Consider the following 27539-nt stretch of genomic DNA (forward strand, 5'->3'; position numbering starts at 1 on the left):
TGGTATGACGTGAAGGTGTTAAATATAGTAGGCATAAAGTAGGAAGGTGGGGGGCCAAATTGTATAAATAGTAAAATAGAGGGGTGGGTCGGATCATGTTAGACAGTACCACCACGCATGCGCTTAAACAGTGAGCTCTTCTCTTGTGGTCCAATTTTCATTATTAAGCTTATCTTTCCATTTATTTCTAAATTCAATACTATACACTATAAATGTATGTATCAACTATTTAAATTTTATATCCTTCCTTTTATTAAGTTTTTCAGTCTTGGTATAATTTTCTAAAGTCTTTTTTTTAACAAACCATGGTATATTGATATATAACAGGGTTGTAACTAACAAACCCTAACAGCATGTTATGTTTGTCGTTCTCCAAAACCGTAGTTAATTGAACCGTAAACACCCAACTTTTTAGTGATTTAATTGATGTTAAATTTGAACTAATAATTTCTAACCTTTTTCTAAACTTTTCAACGCTAGTCACAGTCAATGAAGTGAAAAACCAGACCTTTTGCTGTAATTGCACGTACATAACACTTGTCTTGTTGGGAAATAAATCATTCGTCACATTAAACAACAATTATTTCGTCACAAATACATCCTCCTCGTGGGTTGTCGGTTTGTGATTCCAAATAATTCCAAGTTTTTGTTCCCTCAAATTAATTACTTATTTATATACTTTTTGTTATTTTATTCTTTTTTAATGTCAATATTTAATTTGATTATCTATACTTTTTATAATTATTATAGATTTGGACCAAATTGTAATAATAACAAATGGAAATAATTTGGAAAACAGAACTTCACAGCTTGCTTATTTTTGGCTTCAACACAAAATCCAAAACGAATTGGTATAACTATTATATTTTCTTAGGCTTATTCACTTTTTGTAGAACAAGAATCGTCAAATTAAGTTCAATCAATTATATATTGACTATACATAATGCAAATATGCACATGTTAGTTTCGGTATTATGACATATTGACCATACCAAAAAAACTTTATCATTATTATAAAGTTATATTAGTTTTAAACAATCTCAACTATCACATTTTAGTCGATGTCGTTCTTAATTAACGAAATAGCTGGTAACAATCCCATCTTTTAACAAATATGTTTCCAACGGTCCACGACGAACGGAAGCTTAACTCGGTTATTCTCCGGTCACGGAAAAACATTTATCGCCAGAAAACTACTTTTTTGTCAGAAAAATAAACCTGAACACCACCACCTAAACACCACTGCTGACCACCACTATCTGAACACCACCACAGACGGTAGCTCTAGGTTCCGGTGATCTCAATATTTGAGACTTTTACTAAAAATGTTTCTAAAGGTCCGTTTTAAGGTTACAAAAAGATTTGGGACGAAAAAATTAAGTATTCCGATAAAAAAAGGTTTCTGACGATCACCATCTAGGGTTTCGGCGGCATCAATAATTGAGGATTTTACTAAAAAAAAGGTTCCAAGGTTTGAAAGAGGTTTTGGGACGAAAAGATTGAGTTTTCCATCAAAAAATCATTTTTTCCAGCGACCGGAGATTAACGGAGTTAAGCTTACGTTAGTCGTGGACCGTGGAAATCAAACATGTTAAAAGGTGGAACTGTTACTAGTCATTTCGTTAGTTAGGACCAACAACAATCATAATTTAAAAGTTTGAATTATTTAAAACCAACATACATATTTTAAATTGTTGTTAAAGCGGTATCACTGGTAAATACCAGTCCCAGTATCATAAAATACGATGCTCCACTCTGGCCAAACTAAGTTGTCTTAACTGGCCCATGTTGGCCTCAGAGTTTGGCTTAGACGTTCCTCTGGGAAGCCATACCCCTGACTACCACTTGACAGTCGTGTCACCACAAGAGCAAAACTCTCTAGCTTAACACACAGTGTGACGAAAACCACGGTGGGCTCTGTGTTCGAACTGACAATCTTTGCATAAGACCTAGCTCAAAAACTTTATTACCAATATCCACTCAAAAGTGATACAAATGGAATTCGAACGTGTGTCTTCAATAAAGAACCAAGCCTTCTACCATTATGCCGCAAGTAAGGGACACCGTTTGTACTCACTCATTGTATGATATCGGTATTAAGTCATACCGTTACTTTGTGTGATGAATAGGTGCTTTACCAAGTAATTTATAATTTATTTTCGTTTTAAAAAGCATGATCATTATAGACCACAACAAAAATATCACAAAAACACATACACACTAACACCATGTGAACATTTAATGCTATGTTATAACAAATTATTAAACCATTACATTTCGTTACATGCGTGAATCGAAAGGGATGTTCACTTTGGAAGTACCTCTAGGTAGAATACTTGAAAAACCTTGTATTTAGGCTAAGGGTAGTGGAGCTTGATCAAGCCCCAAGTGATCCAATATATTTACGACACGTAGGCGCTGACGTGACACATGATCAAACCCCATAAGATGTAGTGGGGCTTGATTGATCCACCCCATGCCCAACATCTCTTATGAGCCCCGCGTACCGGTCCACGGCTGGGGGTAGTGGTGTGCGCGGCGACCATGTCATCCGCGCCCCACTACCCACACCCTTAATTTATAGTTGTGTTGATACATAAGAAAGTGTTTCTATATTTATTGTATGATTGTTTTAGGGTATTTACATCTCATTCTGTGTTTGTATTCTTAAAAATTGACTATAAATTATTATTCTCTAAATTTATCTATTAGTGCTTTCATAATTCATTCATCGCTTTAGATTGGTCGTTGTGGATGCCAAATGCAAGGTGTTATGATGAGGTGGTCGGCCCTTAACACAGGCTACACCGCGTCTTGGCGTTAAGTGCTCGGTGTTAGTTAACACATTAATGAGCGCTAACATAAAAAAAGTGGAGTCCACCTCATTTTATTCAATCATTTTTTTTTGTTTTCTTAATATTTAGTTAAACCACAACGCATTTATTAAATAGTGAGTTTCAAATTTGAATAGTGTGGTAGCCTAATAACAAAAAGTCGTCGGTCTAAAAAAAGGTTAAAACTAGTGACGATGCAGTGGCATGACGTTTTAACTAACCCAGTCACAATGGATAGCTTTATTCCTTTGATATCAACTAAAAATAATCATTTTCTTTAAACAGCTAAACTTGTCTCTAATAATTTCTAAACCACTCTCCGTGTTATAAAAACACCCCCTCATAAGATGAAATAAATATGATGTGAATGCCCTCACATCTCATTTCCCATGTCTATCATTGTATTCTTTTCTTTTTATTATTTTGTTTCCCTATAATTTAATTAATATTCTTATGTGTTATGATGTAATTGGCTGTTTGAATTTGGGATAATGAACACGGCATCTCCAACTATGGGCATTTGCTCTATCTAGCTTGACAATGTTTCTAAGTTTCACTTAATAAAAGAAAGGATTGAAAAGAATAAAATATGTGTCTCCAAGTTTTATCTTGGAAATAAAGGAAAAGAAACATAAAATCTTTATGTTCTCAAGTTTTATTTAAGAGATGAAAGGAAAAAAAATGAAAAGAAAATAGGATGTTTTGATGAGTGGATGTTTTTTCTTCCAATTTAGAAAATATTGGATGGAAAAAAAATATTTTGAATTAACACTTTGTTCCTGGTCTAATAGATAAAGGAAAAGAAAGGTAAGAGAATTAAAGAAAAGAAAGAGATGGAAAAGAAAACATAGAAGTTACTGTCGTCTTCTCGAATTTATTTTGAAGAAATAAAAAGAAATTAAAGCTTTCATATATTCACGAGTTTAAACGAAAAGAAATGAGACTTGCAATTTTACAACTATACCCTTGTTTCTTATAAGTATTTAGTTATACTATGAGCTTCACAGTTGCCTTTGTATTCTTAAACAACCTCTCATCTGGTTTTCAATTTTGTATCCGAAAATATACAAACTTTCACAGCAAAACTATAATTCCAACTTTAGTTAGTTTATGAGCTAACACACAAAAAAGGTGCAAATTAAACTATGCTCCAATATCACAGACGAGCCAAAAATGGTATTAGAAATTTCAATAAACCATATCCTAATTAGATATCTTCTAGTACGTATCTTATAATGATGATACTAATAGTTACCACCTAATAATATCATTAATAATCATATATATAATAACCTGAGTTGAATAAAATGCAAAATATATGTAGGTCATCGATATATATCGTTTGAAACAACTCAGTCTCCAAGATAAAAAAAAACAAGAAGAAGAGTTATGCTTTGATCGGTAATCATAATCTCATTGAAGTAATCTCATTGGTGGGGTGATGTGCTTGAGGCTTCGGAGTAGACGGCAATTTGGTTACAGTTAAAAAAACAACAAAGACCTAAAATTAATAGGATGAGAGTATCTTTATAATTTGAATTTGATTAATCCGTATTCCACTTTTCTTTCTCTCCAATTCTTTCCGATTTGAAAAGATTGAGATTATGGTTAATTTTTCTTTCAAATTAATTCCTTTCTTTTTGTTTCTCTCCTTAGTGAAAACTCATGAACACCCTTTTTTCCTAATTTTTACTTTCTTTTCCTTTCTTTCACTAAACTGGACTCGGGAACAGAGTGTAAATGAAATAAATGGAAAGGAAAGGAAAAAAATTGTTTCTTTTCTTTTATTTCTTTAACTAAACTCTGGAACTCAACGTAAAAGTTTAAGGTTTGTAGAACGGGATGGTGAACATTCAGCAAACGAGAGATTGTTGCCTTTGTAACCAACGATTATCCATATTTGCACATTAATTTGTGATTAAGTTTATGACGTTTAAAACTATAACACCAAAAATAGTCAACAATGCTTCCATGTAACACCAAAAACACAAAAAAGTATTAGGTCAACATGAAATGAACTAGATATTCAAAATCATATGTACCAATCATCGTTAGTCAAACTTGAATATCTAAAGCCTAATCATGTTTTATTATTATTTATCTCCGAAGTTCCTCAAATATGTCACTACGATTCTAACATGACACGCACATTTATCATCATAGTTCGTTTTAGGGTTGGAATATCGTGTAGACTCGTACACGATAAGACACGAACACGAAATGTGTATACCTGTATACGACATGAAAACTTATCGTGTACATGTATCCCAAACACGGACATGAACCTGTTACTACTTGGTATACATGATAAAACACGATAATACACGGTAAGAACTGTTTAGAAACACACATCTGACAACTTGTTTAGTTAAACAAAAGTCGGAGAGGGTGTTTTAGGAATTTAGGATTTAGGGTAATGTATAACTATATATATATATATATATATATAACTAGGTGCTTAACATGTACTTAACAGGTAAATATGTATTTTTCCTATTTATACACGAAAATTAACTAGTAATTTTGTGTCTGCCTTTTAGTTCACAAAACTTGTTAAGGCCTACATGTTACCTGTTAAAGTCGTGTAGGTATGTGTCATGTATTTGTGTCTCATGTATAAATTGTCAGCCCTAGCTTGTTGGTTTGGTTTCTTCTTCACATGTTTCCTTTGCGTAGCCTCAATCCTCAACTTTATGCCCTCGGCTTCAACCTTTCTTCTTCGAAATGTTATTTTTGTTTCCTCTTTTGTTCGTCATGCTCCATTTTCTCAGCTATAAGGCAATATAAGTTTTTCTCTTAAGTGTCTGACTCCTCAAAATGTTATACTTCCTCGTTCATACCTTGGCCTTTTGTTTTTCTTTTTCAGCCATCATACCCATTGGTTGATCCATTTTGATAACTTCTATTACGGTCGCATACTCACATTTTGCATTGGGAATGGATTGTGGTCAGGTCACTGTTGGGACCATCGTCCTCCTTTGCCTTGTGACATCTTTTGAGGGACGCGAAATCCACTTAGGTTGGTTCTTTAAAATGTACCGACAATGCTTGAACTTGAAGTTGCATTTTACAACTGAGTGGCACATAATTTTCGCATTCTCAAATCTGTATATAAACAAATAAAATACATTTTAGAAATCGAAATGAAAAATAGATAGTTTCAAAACAAGTAAGAGTGTGAAATTTTCTGCTTTATATCGCACCACTTTAATTTAACCCTTTAACTTTCCCTAGTTATTAACAAAAAATATTTGTGTCCATTTATATAGACACCCAACAATGTTCCAAGACTTGATGTTCGCTTGGTTGTGGTTTCTTTATATTGCTAAAAGTACTTATAGAATTTTTAGTTTTATTTTTAATTTAGAGTGTGTCTAATTTGTGCCTTGAACGGTATCAAGGCTTGAAAAGTCCGTGATGCAGTGTTTCTAATCGTTCTTGACCAACGGTGTCCCAGACATGAAGTTTGATAGACTCATGTTGGATAACGAGAGTCATAGATTGAAACTTGACACCGGTTGCAACTTTAGGATCCAAATAGAACTCGTTTTTGACGAATCTAGCATCAAGTATATGTGATTTACCAATCGCCAAGTCCCCGATTAGTACCAACACAATTGTCAAAATTGGTTTGGTTAAGATGGGAATTGAGGGGAGAATATGAGGCAGGAGAAGTATAATTGGAGATTGGGAGCTATAGTAAATTTGTAGATTCCTGTAACATAAAAAAAACATATGGATAGGATACTTTTTAGATGATTTTCGAAAATTTCAAGGATATGGAATACGATGGGTGTGCTCCTAGACCATCTACAATACAAACTATTAAAAATCTTAAAAACACGAACAATTAGCTTCAATATCAAATTTTCACTATTTTTTAAAAAACATTTATTTCTCTTCAACATACAAAACTACACAACCCTATGTTTTTAGAACACCATTACTCTCATGTGGTAGAGGTTGAAGTCTCGTAATAAAAAAAAGATAGAGTTTTAGAGTGGTATCAAAGAATATATGATTCGAAAAAAGAAAAGATTACTCACCTAGGTCCCATGTAATTCGCCCTTAAAGCCATTGTAGATGAACGGCATCATCATGGAGGATTATCTCCGGCCCTCCCATCGACTCTTTCTTCACCAGCTGTGAGTCATCTCCAGATGTTGCATTGGAGGTCTTAGACGTGTTGATACATATTAATTGTCAATTTCTCATTTTCATTATATATAAACATTTTTATGGTTCCCGATAGGGTTGATGGTTTACTAGAAAAACACATTGTACAACAATAACTAAAAAATCACTTTTAAATATATAAATAAATTCATTTTCAGTTTTGTTTTATTCATATTATTATTTAAAAAAAAAGATGAAATAATAAATCAGTGTGTTTATGGGATGAAATGGGTGGGAGGGCCCGGAGGGGATGTGAATATGGGCCCAAGGGTTTTATGTGATTAAAATGGGTGGCAAATGCAATTAATTGTTGTGTATTGTGTTTGTGGTGTACCCGACTCCACTGTGCTCTACCTTTTACAATACAAGTGACAGGAGATGGTAAATGCTCTGAGCAAGCGAGATCTTGACCCTACATTTACATTTATATTTAACATTTACATGTTTCATCTTTAAAAAGATAATAATAATAATAATAATAAGCTTACTCCATTTGTACCTTGCCACCTCATTTGGCGTTTAGTGTTTGGGGCCCCCTACCAAGATCCCGGATCTCCTTCTGCCACCACTATTCTCTGCCACACGTAATTTATTTGACGTATGTATGTATCAATATTAAGGATACTTTTCATATATAATCATTCTTTAATAATATCTCATTTTTTCTTTATACGAGTCTGAAATTACCCCAATACCTGAGTGAGTGTTTTTCAGATGAGATAAAAACTTTTTATAATAATTTGACGATCCATCCGAGAACATAGTCAAAACGATTCCGATCAACGTGAGAACACTTGCTTAAGTCAGGTTTCAAACTTTAAAAGGGTGACGACACATCTTGATGTATGTTTGCTTTCTTTTTTGATGTAATCCCCACTTTTCAACATTATGATATAAATTTTCAACGAAAATGGAATTAACTTTATATTTACAAAATTTTGACTCCACCGCCTTGATTTTAGAGAGCAAACACAATACAATAGATCAATTGATCAAGGGTTACTAAACAATATTTGATCATTGTAAACTTAAATTATCAAAAATAAATAAATAAATAAATAAATAAATAAACTAGTATGCTTTTATATCACATAAACAGTTTTAAATTAAAAAAAACGTGATTTTGCTTTTAACGTGACTTGTAAGTTGTTTGCGCAGCCAGCTATACCACTCGTTTAACAAAAATTCAAAAGTTCTATCTTATAAATGTAACAATTCATCATTTGATGATACAAAATTTCTATTTAAGATTTGTATTATAAGGAACTATATTTTTAGATTTAAGCTAAACACTCATCTAACAAAAATTCAGAAGTTCTATCTTAGGCCATGTGTAGTGGAGGGGCTACAATTGAGGGCGAATTGTGACAAGTGGCGCCCAGTCAGCATGGAGTGAAAATTTGTTTTTGGGGTGTAATGGTGTAGGAGCTATAAGTTGGGCCCACAGTGTGTGTTTTTATTATTTTCTTTTTATAACTAGACTAATTAAATAAAAACAAATTTATTTAAATAGTTAAATAAAAATGCATTAAAATTAAAAAGAAATACAAAAAAATTAAAAACATAACTAATAATGCATTAAAATATTAAAAAAAATACATAACTAAAAATATTAAAAAAACATAACTAAATAACATACTAATATTCATAATATTTGCGCATTTTTTCAATTCGTTGTCGTTGCAATAATGCGGCCTCTTCGTGTAACCCGGCCGCTTTGAGGGATTCGTATATTTCACTCAATTCCCGCAATTCGAACATTTGGTCAATCTTTTCGTGTTGTTTGTTGGTTTCTTTCATGACATCGTTGAGTTCCTTGACACATTTTTTTTGTTTTTTGATGATTTCTCTCATGGTAGCGGCGACTTCCATGAGTGTCGGTTGGTTCAGGTTGTTTGTAGGATTCATATTGCTAAATTTTTTGAAGAATTTGGGTATGAAATGGATATGAAATGGAGAAGAAGGGTGTATGTTTATATAGATATTTATATATTGTTTTAATTAATTTAATTTTTTTTTATATTTGACCGTTGACAACGGTCATAATAATATTATATTATTATTTTTCTCACACGCCGGTGACAAACTAATCCCGCCCCCGCCCCTAATTGCCCAAATATCGCCCCCGGGGGCGGTGTTTGCGCCCTTTGTCGCCCCTCATCGCTCTCAATTGTAGTCCACTACACACGGCCTTATAAATGTAACAATTCATCATTTGACAACTCATTTTTTTACCTACTTAAAGATATTAAACCCGTTAATTTTTATGTGAAGTAATTTACATGTTTATTGTATTGGTAAACAGTGACGAAGTTAAGAAGTTTTCTCAAAGTGGTAGGAAATTTTTTAGTAAACTATTGTTATATACGTACAAGAGTCGATAGAGAATTTTGCATTACAACAATATTAAAAAAAATCATACAAACAATCGACCCTCCTAACATAAGGTAGATTCGTCGTTGATAAACGATTTATAATTGTCAAGTTACTATGTGGCACATGGCATCCATGTTGCTATCACGTGATATTCAAGAAAATATTGTTGTTTCCAAATTTATTTATGATTTCAAATATAGTAAAAAGGCTTGATTTTTTCTTGGTTAGACGATCTTCATCATGGAATACCGCCCGGACTATTTTTATCTTTGAAAGATTAAGCATTTCAGTGTGGTGATCATGGCCAAGATAGAAAGAATAGAAAGAAAAAAAAATATATTATTCAAGCAATTTTCTTTTTGCACTATATGAAACTTTTTCATGCAACCAATTTCATTAAAAACATCTAAACGATTTATAATGAAGTGGCATGTAAGCGGGCAACAAGCTGCGTCACAACCCCCTTTTGAATAGCAAGCTCAATCCTACTAAAAACAAAGTTTTAGTTCTTATGGGCCGATAAATTAAAACCACTGTGTTTTTCGAACATGTTTCTTTTTCTACACTTGAAATACGAGTGTCCTCTTCATGCTGCCACGTGTGGTATTGCAATTCAATTGTTACAAACCTAACTTCGTTGCAATTTATTTTGATTTTGCTTATTAGGCAAACAAAATAAAAACCCTAAAATCCAACAATAAGGTGATGTATGATTTACAATTTGAAGGGGGCAAGACTTGTTGCTTCGAGTCTTCGACTAACAAAACTACCCTAAATTTCCGGCATGGGACTTGTGACAAGACGATTCACATTGAAGAACGACATTTAAATATTGATTATGTGACACCACGAGTGTTTCGTGCCTGAAACAAACACTACCTTGTGAAGACCAAAGATAAGGCAAGGGGAATCCACCTTATAGAATATATGTTTTTTTAGATACTCTCTCGTGTTTCATAATATCATTTTCTTAATTATTAGTAAAATTAAAACTAAACATAACTGATCAGGCTAAATGTTTTTACATTGTACAAATGTGGTGTAAAAAAGAATGGAACCATTAATTTACATAGAATACATGGTTATATATGCAAATTTAATGTGAAAGCATGTAAAGCATGTCAACGTTTACCTTATGGTCGACTTAGATTTAAGCTAACGCTACCATGGGTCAATGTTTGGATTGTCTTGGTTTTGACAAAGAAGCTTGATAGATTGAAAGAATTCATGTTTAGAGAATCTAGAAGAATGAGAAGTTCAAAGAAAATTGAGTTTTGAGTTAGAAATTTAGGATGTGACAAAGATGACAAAAATCATATCAAAACTAGAGTTGTAAATGAATCGAACAAAGTCTTTTTCGTGTTCATTTGTTAAACTTTTATCAGACAAACAAATGGTTTACGAACACCTAACCGAACGAAATTTGTTGTAAGCTTGTTCTTTAAGGAAATGAACCCGTTCACGAACACAAATGAACACAAAACAGTGTTTAATTCGATGTGGCTAATCGATAATGCCAATAGTTCGGTCCGGTTACACAGTTTGTGTTGGTGTTTTTTTTAATATTCATATACGCTAATTTTATATATAAATTCTCACATAATACTCGTATATAATTTTGTTTTATAGTTAATAATTTTGCTTAAATATCTATGATAACATTAGAAAGGTCATTAAAAATTATTAAAAAACATTAATGAACAAACATTAACAAACATAAATTGAAGTTAATGAACGTAAACGAACACGTTATCGAACGTTCACGAATACAACTGATTAAACATGGTTATTGGTCGTGTTCATTCATTTAGTTAATCGAACGAAATTACCTGTTCATGTTCATTCATTAACTATACAAACGAATTTTTCTATCAAACTTTACGAACATTTCACGAAACATTCAGTTTGCTTGCGGCTATAGTTACAGCGCTAGGCATATCTGTATCTGTTCACCCACTCTTTTTTTTACGAACATTTCACGAAACGTTCAGTTTGCTTGCGACTATAGTTACAGCACTAGGCATATCTGTATCTGTTCATCCACTCTTTTTTTTTCTTTATTTGTACAAGTATGGAGTCTCCACCGGGTGGACTCAATATTTATTAAGAGGCAAAAAAAAAATGTGACCTTATACAAGTCTAATTGCATTTGCTCTCAAATAAAGAACCACACATGTCCTTGACAATATCAACAATAATCTTTGCTTTTGCTGCCACCGAAGTCTAAAAAAACGTACCTTAAAAGCAGAGTCTACAAAAATTTAATAAAAATATAAAAAAAATATATATACACATAAACCCAAAAAAAACAAACAAAATGACAAAACCTAGAAACCGTGTAGTTATTTTAACTACAACAATTTATAAAACTTACATAGTAGGTTAGAAAAAGCTAACCAAACAACCGAAAAGTAAAATTACATGCAAATAAGAAGGTTTTGGATCCACTTGGTCCAACTTATATATACATTTTTGTTCATAGTTACAATCCAAAGAAATAAGAAATGTAAAATGAATTTGCTCCAACCAATAATACACATTTTTAGGTTCCATGATGATCAGACCGACTAAATGAAGCCAAAAGAGCACTAACAACCAAGCTTTAGAAGCAACCTCACAATATGTGAATAGATGAAAAACTATTTCAGTGTCTCTAGAACAAGATGGATGTAAAATACACGACAAATCTAGCCTTTTATTTGAGATATTAATTATAGTCGGTAATCTATCAAGAACATGCTGCCAAACGAAAACGTTTACTTTTTGGGGCACCTTTTATTCCATCTAGTTTACCATGAATTCCCGGGAGAGACTTTATTTTAATCAATTTCCTTGTTTGTTTTACCTCAAACTCCGTTTGTTTTTCATAATCCTGTTTGTTTTACCTCAAACTCCATTTGATTTTAATAATCCTTATTTGTTTTACCTCAAATACCCGGGAGAGACTTTCATATAATCAATTTACTTAATTATTGGTATTTAATTCGACAAATACACCATTATTGTATGCTCTTTCATATAAATGGCGCAACTCAACTATTTTTTTTTACTGAAATACCTAAAAATCACCCAAATACTAATAAATTCCCACTTGACCCCCCCCCCCCGGGTATTACGGGGGTTGTGATTCATTTTTGTGTCTAACATTTATATTTTTTTATTTTAATTTTATATATTGTAAGAAAGTTAATATAATATACTTAGGGTTTGATCGGGTCAAATGTATGAGAAGTCTTCATTTATAAATAAAACAATCTGGTAGTTTGAGAAGATGTAGGTTGCAATCATAGAGCTTTTAAAGGTTTCGTTGATATATATTTAAGATTGTAAGTGATATATATTTAAGATGTAAATACTAGATGTGAAACTATGTGGAATAATTCTATGAAAAGAAAGAAAAATAGAACATCAGGCTAGACGTAATCAATAGAAGTAAGAAGAGTTGATGATATAGAAATATTGAATCGTAAATAGAGTCAATGTTCGAATTCCATAGATATTATAGATGGGATTTTCTAGAATGATAGACAAATGAAAGATTTTTTTAAGATTCTTGATCATTTAAGATATTTTGAAAATGTGTTAGGGTGACAAAGGGACCATACCAAACTAAGCTGCCTGTAGATGCTTAAAAAATCATCCCTTGTAAGATTTTAACGTTCAACCTCTGAAATAAATGAGAGACACTCTACCAGTTACCACTATATCTGGTGTCTGCCCAAGATACGAACACCTTTAAAAGATGTGAAAGAAAGTTCCAAAAACTTTTATACACAGTGCGCACCATATTAAAAAAAATCGTTAGTAAAGTCAAAGATCTTAAAATCATAATTTGAAAAAAACTTCTTATGCTACTTGGCATGCCTATATCAAATAAAAGGTCAAAAATTCATCACACGAAGACGAAAATTATTCTGAAGCAAATGGCTAAGCATTAAAAGCCGATGCATATAGGTCACCAAAACTTCAAAACTAGTTAAAAGTCTTGGTTTTTATAAATTTTAGACGTGAACCCGGTGTATATATAAAGGTTGTATTACTTGCTTGTTTTTGAACGTGTAGCCTATGCTCTCGTCATTTGGAGAATCTTTCTACGTACTTGCAAATAATACGATGATTCAAGATAAATAAATAATAATTTTTTTAATTGTTTTGTGTTATTGTGAAGTAAGCTTAAAATTTTTATATTTTTATAACAAAATTGTAAAGTGATGGTAGAATAATTTTAAAGGATATATGCAACTCTATGAGAGTGAAAAATATAAGTAGATATTGAGAAGATTAGGTTTAAGTATAAAATTAAATTTATAAACCTCAAAAAAATAAAATAAAACTTTTATTTAAAAATAAGTGGAAGTCCTATTCGACCTAAGCCATCAGTACCAGAAAATGATCAAATCACTTATGTGAACTGAGAGAGTTGAAACTAAAAAGTCCAATGTTTAGTTGTTTAACTTTTTTAACTGATAATTTGAATCATTGATGGTCACTGACCCGTCCAATCATCTTTATTCCAATCTCAAAAAGAAATACACATTATGCGACTATACGAGAGAAAAAACCCATGACCCAACTTAACACCCCCCCCCCCCCTTCTTTTTTGTCTTAAGTGAGACCCCTTTATTAAATTAAAATCAATTTAATTAACGCAAAATTATGAGAATATCCATTTCAATGAGAAAATTTGGACTATTATTCCTCATTTGTAAAGAATTTCAACATAAATTTTATCCAAACCTGAGTAGGTCAGATTTTTCAATTTCAATTTGGATGGACATTTAAAGAATATTTTACAATTAGAGGACAATAAGCGAAACCAACTTAAACTAGGTATAAAAGTATGTTGGAATTGGATAAAAAAAATATCTTTACAATTTAATATAAAACTACAATGCAATATTTCAGATACATAAATATACATAAAGATAACTAAATAGAAAAAAAACAAAAAAAAAAAACAAAAAACTTTACAATTGTTTTCTGCTTTATGTATGTTTTTCTTTCAGTACGAAGTGTAAAAGGCTATTTGTTTAAAAAGGTTTTGTCATATTCTTTTGTGTATCATAACTCTTTTATATGTTGCCATGCATTCATCGTATGAGTTGTATATTTTTATACCTCTTATGTAATAAGTATTTGAATAGATCAAAAAATGTGTAAATACCCAAAATAAAAAATAAAAAACTCTGAAACTGAATTTGACTCAAAAGAAATCAATAGTTAATTTTATACGTTGTATATTTTTATGCGTGTTATACAGTAAGACATGTTTTTTGTTTGGTTGTTAAAAAAAACACCTTATGTTTTTGCCCTTAGTTAATTTTAACTTTTTAATACTTAAAATTGTATTTTCATCTTAAATTTATCCATTATAAAACTTTGATCAAAAGTTGTGTTTCACTTTTCATCTGTTTGGTTGTTAAAAAAAACACCTTATGTTTTTGCCCTTAGTTAATTTTAACTTTTTAATACTTAAAAATGTATTTTCATCTTAAATTTATCCATTATAAAACTTTGATCAAAAGTTGTGTTTCACTTCACACTTTTCATCACTTTCTCATTTCTGATTTGAGTGCGTTATTTATATCCCAACATTAGTCAATGACTCAGTGGCGTACTTATTATTATGGAACGGGGATTAGTCGTCGTTTTAAAAAAAACTTTTAAATACTATTACAGTATAAAAATCCCGACCAACTATTATAAGTAAATTTCCGACACGGTTAAAACTATCTTCACTACTTTACCTAAAAAAATGTATAAATAAATAATTTAAAATCAGTTATATATCTACACTATATATAATACATAAGACACTTAGATTTTTAAGTAAATTACAACTTAATTAACAAATAGTATAACTTCATAACATGTTGAAGATGGACAAAATAGTCAATTAGAAAATATGCATTGAAATGGTTACAATATTATCCACTCAAATTTACTTAACTTCTGTAAATTTAATAAGTAGTTACAACTTTGAACCTTCATCTTTACTTATCTATTATTTTTAGTTTTGATTGTAAACCAACTTCTCACAAATGATTTTTCAACGGTCAAAACCTTTTCATACGTTAATATATATATTTTTAAAACTGGACCATAAAAATAAGCATTTTATTGTCTTTAATTTGGGTATGGTATTGCTATAGTTTTTTTTTCAATAAAAGAAAATTAACATGTTACGTATGGGGATTCACAATCCTGTTTAAAATTAACATGTTACGTATGGGGATTCACAATTCGGTTTAAAATTAACATGTTACGTATGTTTTGTCATTGAAAACAGAAACTGGACAGTTGAAAATTTAAATTAAATAGTTACTAATGCTTTGGTTTCACGCATTGAGATTCAATAATAAGTTTACCGTCCGGTTCGGTTTTATATGGCCGATTTTCGGTATAAACCATAAACCAAAGTGTTTTCTATGGTTTGAATATTCAGAAACAGACTGACCAAAAGTAGTGATTTGTTTAAACGTTTTCAAGACTCTAAACAAACCTTGAACATCCATAATTATTCCACTATTACTATGATTTTTATTTCTCGCAGCATCACGCGGCAGCCGCCTAGTGTTAATTAAAAGCACAGTTATTACTCTACACTTATTAAATACCGGTCATGTATAAATTAACATTCACGTGATATCATAAATGTATATTTATGGATATAAGAAAATACAAAAAATATTATATCTTATAATTGTTTAATAATAAAAAATACTTTTGATTCGGAGGAAAGTACAATATAATTCGGCTATAAATAGCACACAGGATAAGTTAGACACCAGAGTGGAACCAAGAGACCAAACTGACCTCACTTCCATCTCACTGGACCGGACTTTCTCACCGGACTTACAGAGCCATGTTCGCCGAGGAGAATGGTTTACACGGTGACCCGAGGATAAAGGCCATATCAGATGCCATACGGGTCGTACCCCACTTCCCTAAACAAGGTATTGATTTTATTTTTCAGTGAGTATTTTGGTCCAACAGTTGGTGTGTTGGTTGTAAAAGTTGTATTATTATTATTATTATTATTATTATTATTATTATTATTATTATGCAGGATAATGTTTCAAGACATCACAACGCTGCTGTTGGATCAGAAGGCGTTTAGATATACTATTGATATCTTTGTTGATCGTTATCGAGACAAGAACATTTCAGTTGTTGCAGGTATTATTATTTAATTATTGTTATTAACTTTTTTTTTTTTTATTTTTATATTTTACACTTACATGCAAGCAATTTAATTTAGGATTTTTTTTAAATGTTCTGAATTTTTGTAGTTATTTGATTACAGTCTAGGAGTTTAATTTAGGATATTTTTTATTTTTAATTTTTATATTTTTCGGTTACAGAAATTAGGGTTCTTGATATTTAGGGTGAAGTTAGGTCATCCACAATCCATTCTCAAATTTATTGTTTACGAGTAAATTTGAAGAAAACATTGTTTATAACTATTTAATATTTCCTTAAATAAGTGGGTAGAAAAGTATAAAAAAATATTATTTAATTGATAGAGAAAAAATGTTGCGATTTTTAATGTAATTTTAAGGGGGTGTTTGGGATTTGCTTATTTTCACAACTTATAACTTATAAATTATAAACTTTTTGAAAAGTAATAAAGGTGTTTGAGATTGCCAGGCAAAATAAGGAATCCCAAACCCCCTAAATTTATAGAGAAGTGATCGGCATTTTTGTGTAATTTTAGAGCATTCTCATCCGGATCTCCATCCCATCTTTAAAATTACACTATAAAACACTACATTTATCTTTCCTGTTCAATTAAATAATATTACTTTCTATCTTTTTCATTACAGTTTTTTCTTACCTCTGCTCACAATCAATTCAACAAATATTAAAAAATAAATATTGACAAACAAAGTTTTCCCAAATTTACAAAAAATCACTACATTTTTCTCCCTCCCTCCTATAATTTACACTCACGACCACTCAAAACCTCATCCTATACTTTAAAAACTTTCCTCACAATAATATAGGGAATGGGTTGTGAATGCTCTTAGATTTGAAGAAAAAACAATTTGTGATTTTTAATGTAACTTTTTATTTGACAAATTTTAGTGTACTTTTAAATGTGCATTGTGGCTCGATTGAATCTTTTTAGATAACAAATTACATTATCACTGTACCAGCAGTAGCATATTTTGATTTCGATCTTTGACTTTGTGGTCAAACCAGTTAACTTTTAATGAATCTTACAAAAATAGCCAAAATCGGTGTTTTAAAAACATGTTCCAAAATAGTTTTTTTTTAAAAACATTCCCTTACAAACATATCATTAAATATATATGAAAAAGAAAAATTACAACATATACAAAGATGAATAAAAAGATATATATTATTATTGGATATACATGGTCAACGGGTAGATTTTTTTTATAAATATTTTCCTATCAAAATTGTTCCAAGAAATTAAATGTATATGAAAATTTAAAGTTACTTTTGCGAAAGTATAAGGGTGAATTTAGGCACAAATAAAATTAACGTACTAGCTTACAAATAGTTTTGAAGTATGGTAATTATGTTGTAAAAAAATAGTGTAATAATAATTATTCTTGTTTAATATTCTAGTTTAAAAGTTATGGAATAAAAATAATTACTTGGAGTCATTTGTATTTTGAAGTAGAGTAATTATGTTTTTTTTTTCAATCGATTATATAAACTTAAAACTTCAAGAATATAACTAACGAGTGCACAAAACCCTCGTGTTGCGGTGAATCAAGGCATAGATATCAACGTTAAATTGTAAGCATAAAGGAGTAAGCCCCCACAAAATAAACATTTAAAAATAAAATAAAAAGAGTTGACGTGCCACAATCTCGTGCCACCTTGTGGTCTAATCGGATGATTGTGGCACCAAGAATGTCGATTTAACCAACGACTTATTAGATCAAATTTTGATTGAATAAGTTTTTAAAAACAAACTACTTTGATACAATCTTATATTAGATTGGAAAAAAAACACACAATAGATATAAAAGATTGTATCAAAGTTGTTGGTTAAAAATGCATGTTTGGTGTCGCAATCCTCCGATCGGACCACATACCGGCAAGAGGTTGTGCCATGTTAACTCCTTTTTTACCTTTATCTTGTAAATTTATTTTTTGGGGTTACACATTTATGTTTACGATTTGATGCCGATTTCATCCTAATTCGCGTCAGTTGTGACACGCTTATTTATATTTGATCCACCGCAACACGCGGATTTTGTCCACTTGTTAGTTTTATTCTTAAAATTATATAGTTTGCAGAAATAAGTGTACATTTTTATATGCATTTCCATATTTTATATTTTATATATTGTAAATTTGTTTTTCTGAATTTGTTATGATATAAAGATAAACATACATAATAACAACAGTAATAATTACTAAGTTGATGTAATGCATTTAAAAAAGTGTAAAAAATAAAGATTACACCCTCTGCCAAAAAATCTAAACTTAAATTAAACAATCTTTTGCTTTAGTAACCTTGGAAAACAGATAACAATGAAAGTTATGCATAAAAGCAAGAGATTACTCCAAAACAAAGATTTATTATAAACTTATAAAAAGTTCTTTAAGAATTAATAATGTAACACGTGGGCCCTAATTCCAACTCTTGTTTAGAAAACATAGATTATGTAGAGCATATCAGCATCCAAGATTGCATGTGGATTGTTCTTTCTTGTCTAATGTGTAATTAACTTAGACTGAGGGGTGTGTGGCTTCAACGGGGGCGCTAACGCGAAAAACAATGCAGGCGTGAGCCGGTTAGCGGGAGAAGAGAGAGGGCTGCACAACTTTTGATGGTTTTTTGACCGTTGGGAGCCGAACAAACCAAAAAAAAAAATATTTTTCCTATATAATTATACCCCAAATCACCCATTTTTATACCAAAACTTCAAACTTTCACCCAAAATCAATTCATCTTCTCAACTTTTTTTTTTAAAAATGGCTGGAAATTGGTTCCCAAACCTTGATTCAGATTATCTTGACGATGATTTATGGTCGTCACCACACCAACCGATGTTTTATTCGGAGCCGCAAGAATCATCCGGCTTTCAACCATCCAACACACAACCGTCTCCTAACTTTGTTGTTCCGGAGACACAAGAATCACACGGTGAAGCTACGGGACCAAAAAGACGCGTCCACCGGAAAAAAACAAGTTGTTCAAAAATGATTTTTAATAAAAAAGTTAAATAAAAAAGTTAAATGGAAATCTAATTTATTTAGTCATTTTGCAGCCGACTACCAAAAGAGCAAGATTTTTTGGACAAAGGTTAGGGAGACGTTCTACATGCTCGTTGGGAGTACAGAGCGGAACGCCGATATGATTTCGGGTCGGTGGTCCGAAATCAGAAAATTTGTCGGCTTGTTTACTAATCTTTTCAACAGGAACAGCGGTCGTATGAGACCTAGTGGCAGTGATGATTTGGCGGTTTACAATTTCACGGTCGAAGAGTGGAAGCATGAGTGTTTGCGGAGGTATGGGATGGTGAAGACGTGAGACGATTTAAAATTGTGGGAGAGGTTGAAAAGGTGTTCCAAGTGGGTTGAGCTGGTGGCGCCGGACTTTGATGCGGAAGTAAGGCCAAAACGGACTAAAACTAGTTCGTCTGGAGCGTATAGCACTTCAACCGGGTCGGATTGCCGCGTTGGATTCGACCTAAACATTGCGGAGGAGGAAACGTCTTCACCGCCGAGGAGGTGGCCATTGGGAAGGGACGCCAAGGGGAAAAAACCGGCTGAGGGGGAAGCCGTAAACATCGCCAATCTTGTTGAATCCCTCAATAAATTCAACAAAACCATGGAGGTGGTCTCTTATGACAAAAAGGAAAAAAGTCGAATGAGAGATTTGGACTTTCTTACTAGAGACTTCAGTAACCTAAATCCGGTCGATCAAATGCTAATGGAAAAGCAAAAGGAACGTATCCGAAAGAGGTTGATCGAAGAAGACCAAGCCGAAGAATAAGAAGAATGTTTTTTTTAGTACTTTAATTTTTATTTTATTTTTAGATATTAATGTGTTTTTTTATTAATGTGTGTTTTTTTTAATAATTTATGAGTTTTTTTAATAATACGTTGTTTGAATATATTTATAAAAAAATAAAAAAAAAATTCGCTGGAGCCCCTCCACACCAGGGCCAGAGGCTCCAACGGGGGCTCCAACACCCCCTTTATCTAGTTTCTCTCTCTGCCACACGTCATAATATTATTGGTTGGAGCCCCCATTAAAGCTCCTCACACCCGTGAGCCTTATTAATAAGTAATAACTATAGATTAGGTATGGCTTAATGACAAGGACAATATAAAAGTTACAGATAACTTTGCAGTTGGTTTGATATTATATGGACAAAAATGTCATTACAAGTTACAGTTGGTTCCTAACCATTGGTTCCGTTATTTGCTTCCTCAGATTATTGATGTTATATGTGGACCTAATTCTAACCCTACTTGTTTATAAGGCTTAGATTCTGTATCTATATTCTTGTTCACATGTCAATGCTGTTTATTAGGTGTGGATTTATGTCAAAACGAGTTTACAGTGACATCTAAGCTATATTGTTTATTATTATTTTTGTTACATAAACATTAGTTGGTTTGCTCACTGTTTATTTTTACTATTACTATATAGGAGTTGAAGCTAGAGGATTTATATTTGGTCCTCCAGTTGCTTTGGCTATTGGTGCTAAATTTGTTCCGCTACGTAAACCAAGAAAGCTGCCAGGTAACCATTAGTTTTTTTTTTTAATAATTTTTAAACATAAAAAAATTATTATTTATATGAATTAAACCTCATATAGATCATTATTTTTAAAAATATATTATTACTAGAAGTACATAATTTTAGGAAGTATGAATTACACTATACAGAAAACAAGTTTCATTTTTTTTCAGGTTTATATTATTGACTGTACCAAGTACCAACTGTATTTATTGTTCATTTTCAAAATCTACTAACGTGAGATCTTATTTGTCATATTAGTGTCTATATATACATCAAGTGTCATCTGATGTGACATTTAATAATTTTATTTGAACACAAGTTAGGCATCGAATGTGACATTTAACAATTAATTTTAAATATAAATGTTGCACCTCATGGGCTGCTGATATGGCATCACCTAATGTGACACCAACAATATAAAATTTAAGTTATAAATGTGTAGGCGAAGTTATATCAGAGGCATATGTGCTAGAGTACGGGACCGATTGTCTAGAGATGCACGTAGGGGCCGTGCAACCCGGTGAGAGTGTGTTGATTGTAGATGATCTCGTGGCTACAGGCGGGACCCTCTCGGCTGCCATAAGGCTTTTAGGTAAGAGTGGAAGTTGCATCCTTAATGCTTATTTGATCATAACAATAATATATGTGTCAACTTGTTTGTTGTAGAACGCGTTGGAGCTGAAGTTGTTGAATGTGCTTGCGTTATTGGGTTGCCACTTGTAAAGTTAAATTTTATTTTAGCGTTACGGGTCAAAACAAGTAAGTTGACTTATTATGGTTAACAGGGTAATTGGAGGCTAAATGGGGTACCACTGTATGTTCTTGTGGAGCCTCGCCTAGACGATCAAGACACTCATGAAGAATGTGGACTATAAGATGGCGGCATGGTGGTCGGTTAACATGTGGTGGATGGCGAATCGGTCTTTTTAAGCTCATGCGGTGGCTTTCTTGTTACAAAACAGTTATACATTGGAGACACTGGGGGTGTATGTGTGTAATTGTTAGGGTTTGGGTTTTTAGGTGTTTTTTTCCCATTGGAAGGTTAGCTTTGGTGGGTGTATTTTGTGGGTGGACGCATTATTATTTACTTTGATTGAACCCACAAACTAAGATTTATGAATGAATATACACCATTGTGGTGAGTGTTCAAATGTGTTTGTTTTTGTTATTCAATTTTGGGTATTTGTGTTTTGTTATAAAGGTTTATTGGATGCTAAGTGTGCCTAATAGCTATAGTATATCAATGGTACACATAATAACCTCCACAAGGACTTGAATGCAGGTATGTAAACAAACTAAACGTTTGGAGAGCTGTTTGTTCATGAACCGTTTGACGGAAAGTTCGTTTATTTAATAAACAAACAAACATGAACACATGTTCCGTTCGTTTATTTATATTCAGATAATTAATTATTATCTAGATGAGATGAACGTACACAATTGTTCACTTTTTAAATAGACGAACATGAACATAAATATTTGTTCGATTAAGTGTTAGTTGTCCGTTTAAAGTTAAATAAAGAACACGAGCATGCCCTTGTTTGTGTTGTTTGATTCGTTATAGGCTTTCATTATTCACATTGATGAATTCATAGGTCTCAATCTCTAGGCTCTGTCGATTTTATTTGTGTTCGTGAACTGTTCGTTAACGCATTCATTTCCTTAATGTACGAACACGAACATAAAATCTCGTCCGGTAAGTGTTCGTGAACATATTATTTCATTAACAAACGAACATGAACAAGGCCTCGTTCGGTTCGTTTAATGCATGAATTGAGAATAAACTTTGATTAAATAAGATAGCTGTTACCCTTTCAAAATTTCAAAATTGAGAATTAATTACATGGATGGTTATGTGATATGTTTATGTCACGTGTTTCGTTTATAGCATCAACAATGTAGGTTATAAATGCATGTGTATGTTGAGATGAATAACCATTTCACATGTGAACAAAAGTAACAAATAACCCAAACATTTCTTATGTAAAGTATGGTTGTTCATATAATCATATATTAATTTGGTTTTGTTGATGATAACTAGACCATTAGATCATGGGTATATCAAACCGTACTAGTTTCGGTTTACAGTTTATCTCGAAAACTAACTACAAAACCCTTGGGAAAAAAAGTTCACAAATATTTGGGCGTTAGATATTGTACTCTCTAGACTTGGGCCTCTCCCAAAGTGAGTTCCGAAAATCTAAAAGGCTTGTTAAGTTGTTAGGCCATCTTTAACCGTGGGCTTCAAATGCCATTTGTTGTCTGCCATGCCACACGACGCCAGGCGCCAGGTAGGCACGAGAGCGTTTTTCAGTTTTACTCGAAGTGGTTTTTCAGTTTTACTCGTAGTGGTGTTAGGCGTTTCCGAGCCTATTTGGCAATGGGATGGAGGCCCACTATGGGTGTTCTTGTGTGAATGTTAAGTATTTGCCATTTGGTATTTATTGCCCACTTTAGTAACAAAAATTGTTATAACATATGGGGATGAGATCATATTGTACTCGTACTGGTACTGAAAGTACACGTACAGAATATCAATAAAACTAAGCACCAAGTACCGTACATAATTTATTGGCACGAAACTGGTACGTGTATTAGTACGGGTACCACTTTGCTTTGCTTTTTTTTTTCATTAAATCTTTAATGATCTTATTACCGGTACAAGTAACAAATAAATTAAACTAGTACGGTACCAAATAGACAAGATTTTTATGAAAATTCATGTGAATCAAAATAAAAGTATTCACCCCTTGAAATATGTAACATCATCTCTATCAACCCTTAATAAATCAATTAAAGATTTCATCTACTATAAAAGTTACACGAATATCTCTTAGAACAAAATTTACTGAATACTAGTTTATTTATGAATTATTCATGTTTATAAATTATAACTATATAATCATTTTCTTTAGACTAATACTATAAAAAATGCACTGTTACATAAATTTCAGACCTTAAAGTAGAGATGCACAAACCGGGTAGGTAACGGTTTCGGGTATGGTCAACAAAAGTCAAAACCGGGTCGGGTAGGAGGCAGTTTCGGGTATAGTCATGTATTTTGACCGGGTTTTCCAGGTTTATTTCGTGTTTCGTGTAGGATATGGTCGAGTCAGGTTTTGGCAGGGTAAAGGTAGAACCGGTTTCAACGGGTCCGGGTCGGATCTCAACCGGATATGATTTGTGCACCTCTATTTAAAGTTTACTTGCCTCATGTAATGTCCAAGTCTTAAGTACTACTTTTAAGTTTTAAGTACAAACCTCCTTACAGTACTTGGGTTTAACTTCGGCCCAAAAACTGTAAGCCCATCATCTTTCAATCTTCATCAACCTCCAAAATTTCCAAAAACCTCTGGAGATTAAGTTTTTAATTTCTTTTATTATTATTATTATTATTATTATTATTATTATTATTATTATTCTTTCATTCACAAAAAACTATATAAGCTCTTCACCTTAAACCCTAGTTATCAAATATTATTAATTATTTTCCAAGATTTCTTTTTCTCATTAGCAGCAACTGTTTTCCTCATTCACCGATCACTGCCGCCTTAAGGGTTCGTTTTTCTTCACTCAAATTTTTCATCTTTATGCCAAAACTTAAACCCTAATGGGTTTTTATTATCTAATCACGATCCACACGTTTCTTGATTTTCTTGTTTGTTATTATATACCCATTTGAAATCGATTGGGGTTTATTAAATCAAAAACCAATTTATCATTGCTGATATGTTTGGATTGCAGAATGTGAATTCTTGTTATTATGATGGCGGCGTGTTTATTACTGTTTTGTTTTATGTTCATGATTTAGGGTTTTATGAATGAAAGATGAGATTTTTAGATGGTTTAGGTTTTTTATTTTGTTTGAAAATTAAACCATAATTAGTTGTATGAAACAGGGGGTGTTTTGGATTTTGGCATTGTGTTTTGAAAGTGATTGTCTGGTAGTTGATGTTGGTTATATGAGTATTTAGGGTTCTAAATCGAATCATTTTCGTTGGATTACTGCTTTAGCAAGTAGGTCGAAACGCTCTTTGTTACATCTGATTATCGTTTTGTGTAAAGTGTGGCTAAAGTAGCAAACTTTATGTTCAGAACATGTTAACTTGCAATTTGAAGTTTTATGCGATCGTTGTTACATCTGATTATCTGGTTAACATTTTGTGTGAAGTATGGCTAGAGTAGCGAACTTTATATTCAAAAACGTATTCAATTGCAATTTTAAGTTTTATGCGATCATTGTTACATCTGATTATCTGATTAAACTTTATGTCGAAACGCCATTTGTTACATCTGATTATCTGATTACTATTTTGTGTAAAGTATGGCTAAAGTAGCAAACTTTATATTAAAAAACGTATTAAATTGCAATTTGAGGTTTTAAGCGATCGTTATTAATATTTTGTGTGAAGTAAGGCTAAAGAAGCAACCTTTATATTCAAAAACATATTCAATTGCAATTTGAAGTTTTATGCGATTGTTGTTACATTTGATTAATATTCTGTGTGAAGTAAGGCGAAAGTAGCAAACTTTATATTCAAATTCAAAAACATATTAAATTGCAATTTGAAGTTTTATGCGATTGTTGTTGCATCTGATTAACATTTTGTGTGAAGTAAGGCTAAAGAAGCAACCTTTGTATTCAAAAACATATTAAATTGCAATTTGAAGTTTTATGCGATCATTGTTACGTCTGATTATTTGATTAACATTTTGTGTAAGGTATGGCTAATGCGGCAAACTTTGTATCAAAAACATATTAAATTGCAATTTGAAGTTTTATGTGATTGTTGTTACATCTGATTATCTGATTAACATTTTGTGTAAAGTAAGGCTAAAGTAGCAAACTTTATATTCAAAAACATATTAAATTGTAATTTGAAGTTTTATGCGATCGTTTTTTAATCTTGCAGAAGTTTCTGTATTGATGGCTAACCCTACAAACAACAGTGAATCCCCTAAAGTGGATTCACAAACAAACAGCAAACGTAGGCGAAAGAAATCGATAGTGTGGGAACACTTCACAATTGAAACAATCGATGCGGGATGCACGCGCGCTCGTTGCATGCAATGCAAGAAATCATTTGCATATATTTCAGGGTCAAAATTAGCTGGCACAAGTCACCTCAAACGACACATTGCATTGGGAATCTGTCCCATGAGCCAAGTCAATAATAAAAGTGATCAAATTGTCCCCTTTACCCCCCTTCCCATTAATATTTTGCAGGATGATAGCGTTATTTCAAGAAAACGCTCAAAAAGTACTTCCGGGTCAACAAGTTCTCCCTTTCATCATGATATTGCAAAGATGATTATTATGCACGAATACCCGCTTACAATAGTTCAAAATCCTGCCTTTTTGAAGTTTGTAAAATCTTTTCAACCTGAATTTCCTGTTTTGTCCCTTGAAGCTATTGAACGGGATTGTGTGGGGTTGTACCAAAGGGAAAGACAACAGCTTTTGAATCTTGTTAGTAGTATTCGGGGTCAGGTTAATCTTTCTCTCGACATGTGCACCACAGATCAAAGTGTTGGGTATGTTTTCATAACGGGTCAGTTTATAGATGATGATTGGAAATTGCACAGAAAGATTCTTTCTGTTTGCTTATTACCGTTTCCTGATTCAGAGTCTGCTTTTAGTCATGCGGTTCTATCTTGTGTTGCCGATTGGAACTTGGAGAACAAGTTACTTGGCGTTACTCTTGATGAAACGTTTGCAAATAAAGCGGTTAGAAAGAATTTGGAACATTTACTTTCTGTTAGAAACCCGTTAATTGCTAACGGGAAATTCTTGATCGGGAGTTGCTATTCACGGATTTTATGTCATCTTGCTCAAGATGCGTTAGGGGTAATATCAGAAACGGTTAAAAAGGTTCGTGATAGTGTAAAGTATGTTGTGACGGTTAAATCTTGTCAACAAAGATTTAATGATATTAGAGTTCAACTTCAGGTACCGAGTGCAAAAAGTCTTGTACTTGATGACCAAAGTCAATGGAACACAACTTATTATATGTTAGTAGCTGCTTGTGAATTGAAAGAGGTATTTTCTTGCTTGGATACTTTCGACTCAAATTACCGAACTACCTTTACAATGGACGAGTGGAAACAGGTGGAGATTCTTTGTACATACTTGAAACTTTTGCTTGATGCAGCGGATATTTTAACGGGCCCTACGTATCCAACTGCAAATGTTTTTTTTCATGAAGCATGGAAGATACAGCTCGAGCTTAATAACGCGTCCGTGAACGAAGACACGTTTGTCAGACGGTTGACCAGGTCAATGCACGAAAGATTTAGTAAGTACTGGCAAGATTGCTTTTTGATCTTTTCTATTGCGGTTGTGATGGACCCCCGGTTCAAAATGAAGCTTGTTGAGTTTAGTTTTACAAGAATTTATGGTGAGGATGGGGAGC

General features: G+C 32.4%; 2 protein-coding genes across 2 annotated transcripts; both read left to right on the forward strand.

The window, feature by feature from the left end:
* Window positions 1–16424: 16424 nt before the first annotated feature.
* On the forward strand, window positions 16425–22277 carry LOC143560899 (adenine phosphoribosyltransferase 5-like). The gene is made up of 5 exons (XM_077049092.1): window positions 16425–16565; window positions 21034–21126; window positions 21569–21718; window positions 21793–21849; window positions 21910–22277. Exons 1-5 carry the CDS (start codon window positions 16460–16462, stop codon window positions 21999–22001), a joined length of 498 nt encoding a protein of 165 aa, XP_076905207.1. The 5' UTR covers window positions 16425–16459; the 3' UTR covers window positions 22002–22277.
* Window positions 22278–24571: 2294 nt separating this feature from the next.
* Window positions 24572–27535, forward strand: LOC143560904 (zinc finger BED domain-containing protein DAYSLEEPER-like; the record flags this gene model as incomplete). The annotated part of the gene is made up of 2 exons (XM_077049095.1): window positions 24572–24683; window positions 26040–27535. A coding segment is annotated over exon 2 (1482 nt), but the record flags the coding sequence as incomplete, so codon positions are not given.
* Window positions 27536–27539: the final 4 nt, after the last annotated feature.

The sequence above is a fragment of the Bidens hawaiensis genome, unplaced genomic scaffold (assembly GCF_021521415.1).
Source record: "Bidens hawaiensis isolate Kalapana, Puna unplaced genomic scaffold, B.hawaiensis_p1.1 tig00020513_1, whole genome shotgun sequence".
Lineage (NCBI taxonomy): Eukaryota > Viridiplantae > Streptophyta > Magnoliopsida > Asterales > Asteraceae > Bidens > Bidens hawaiensis.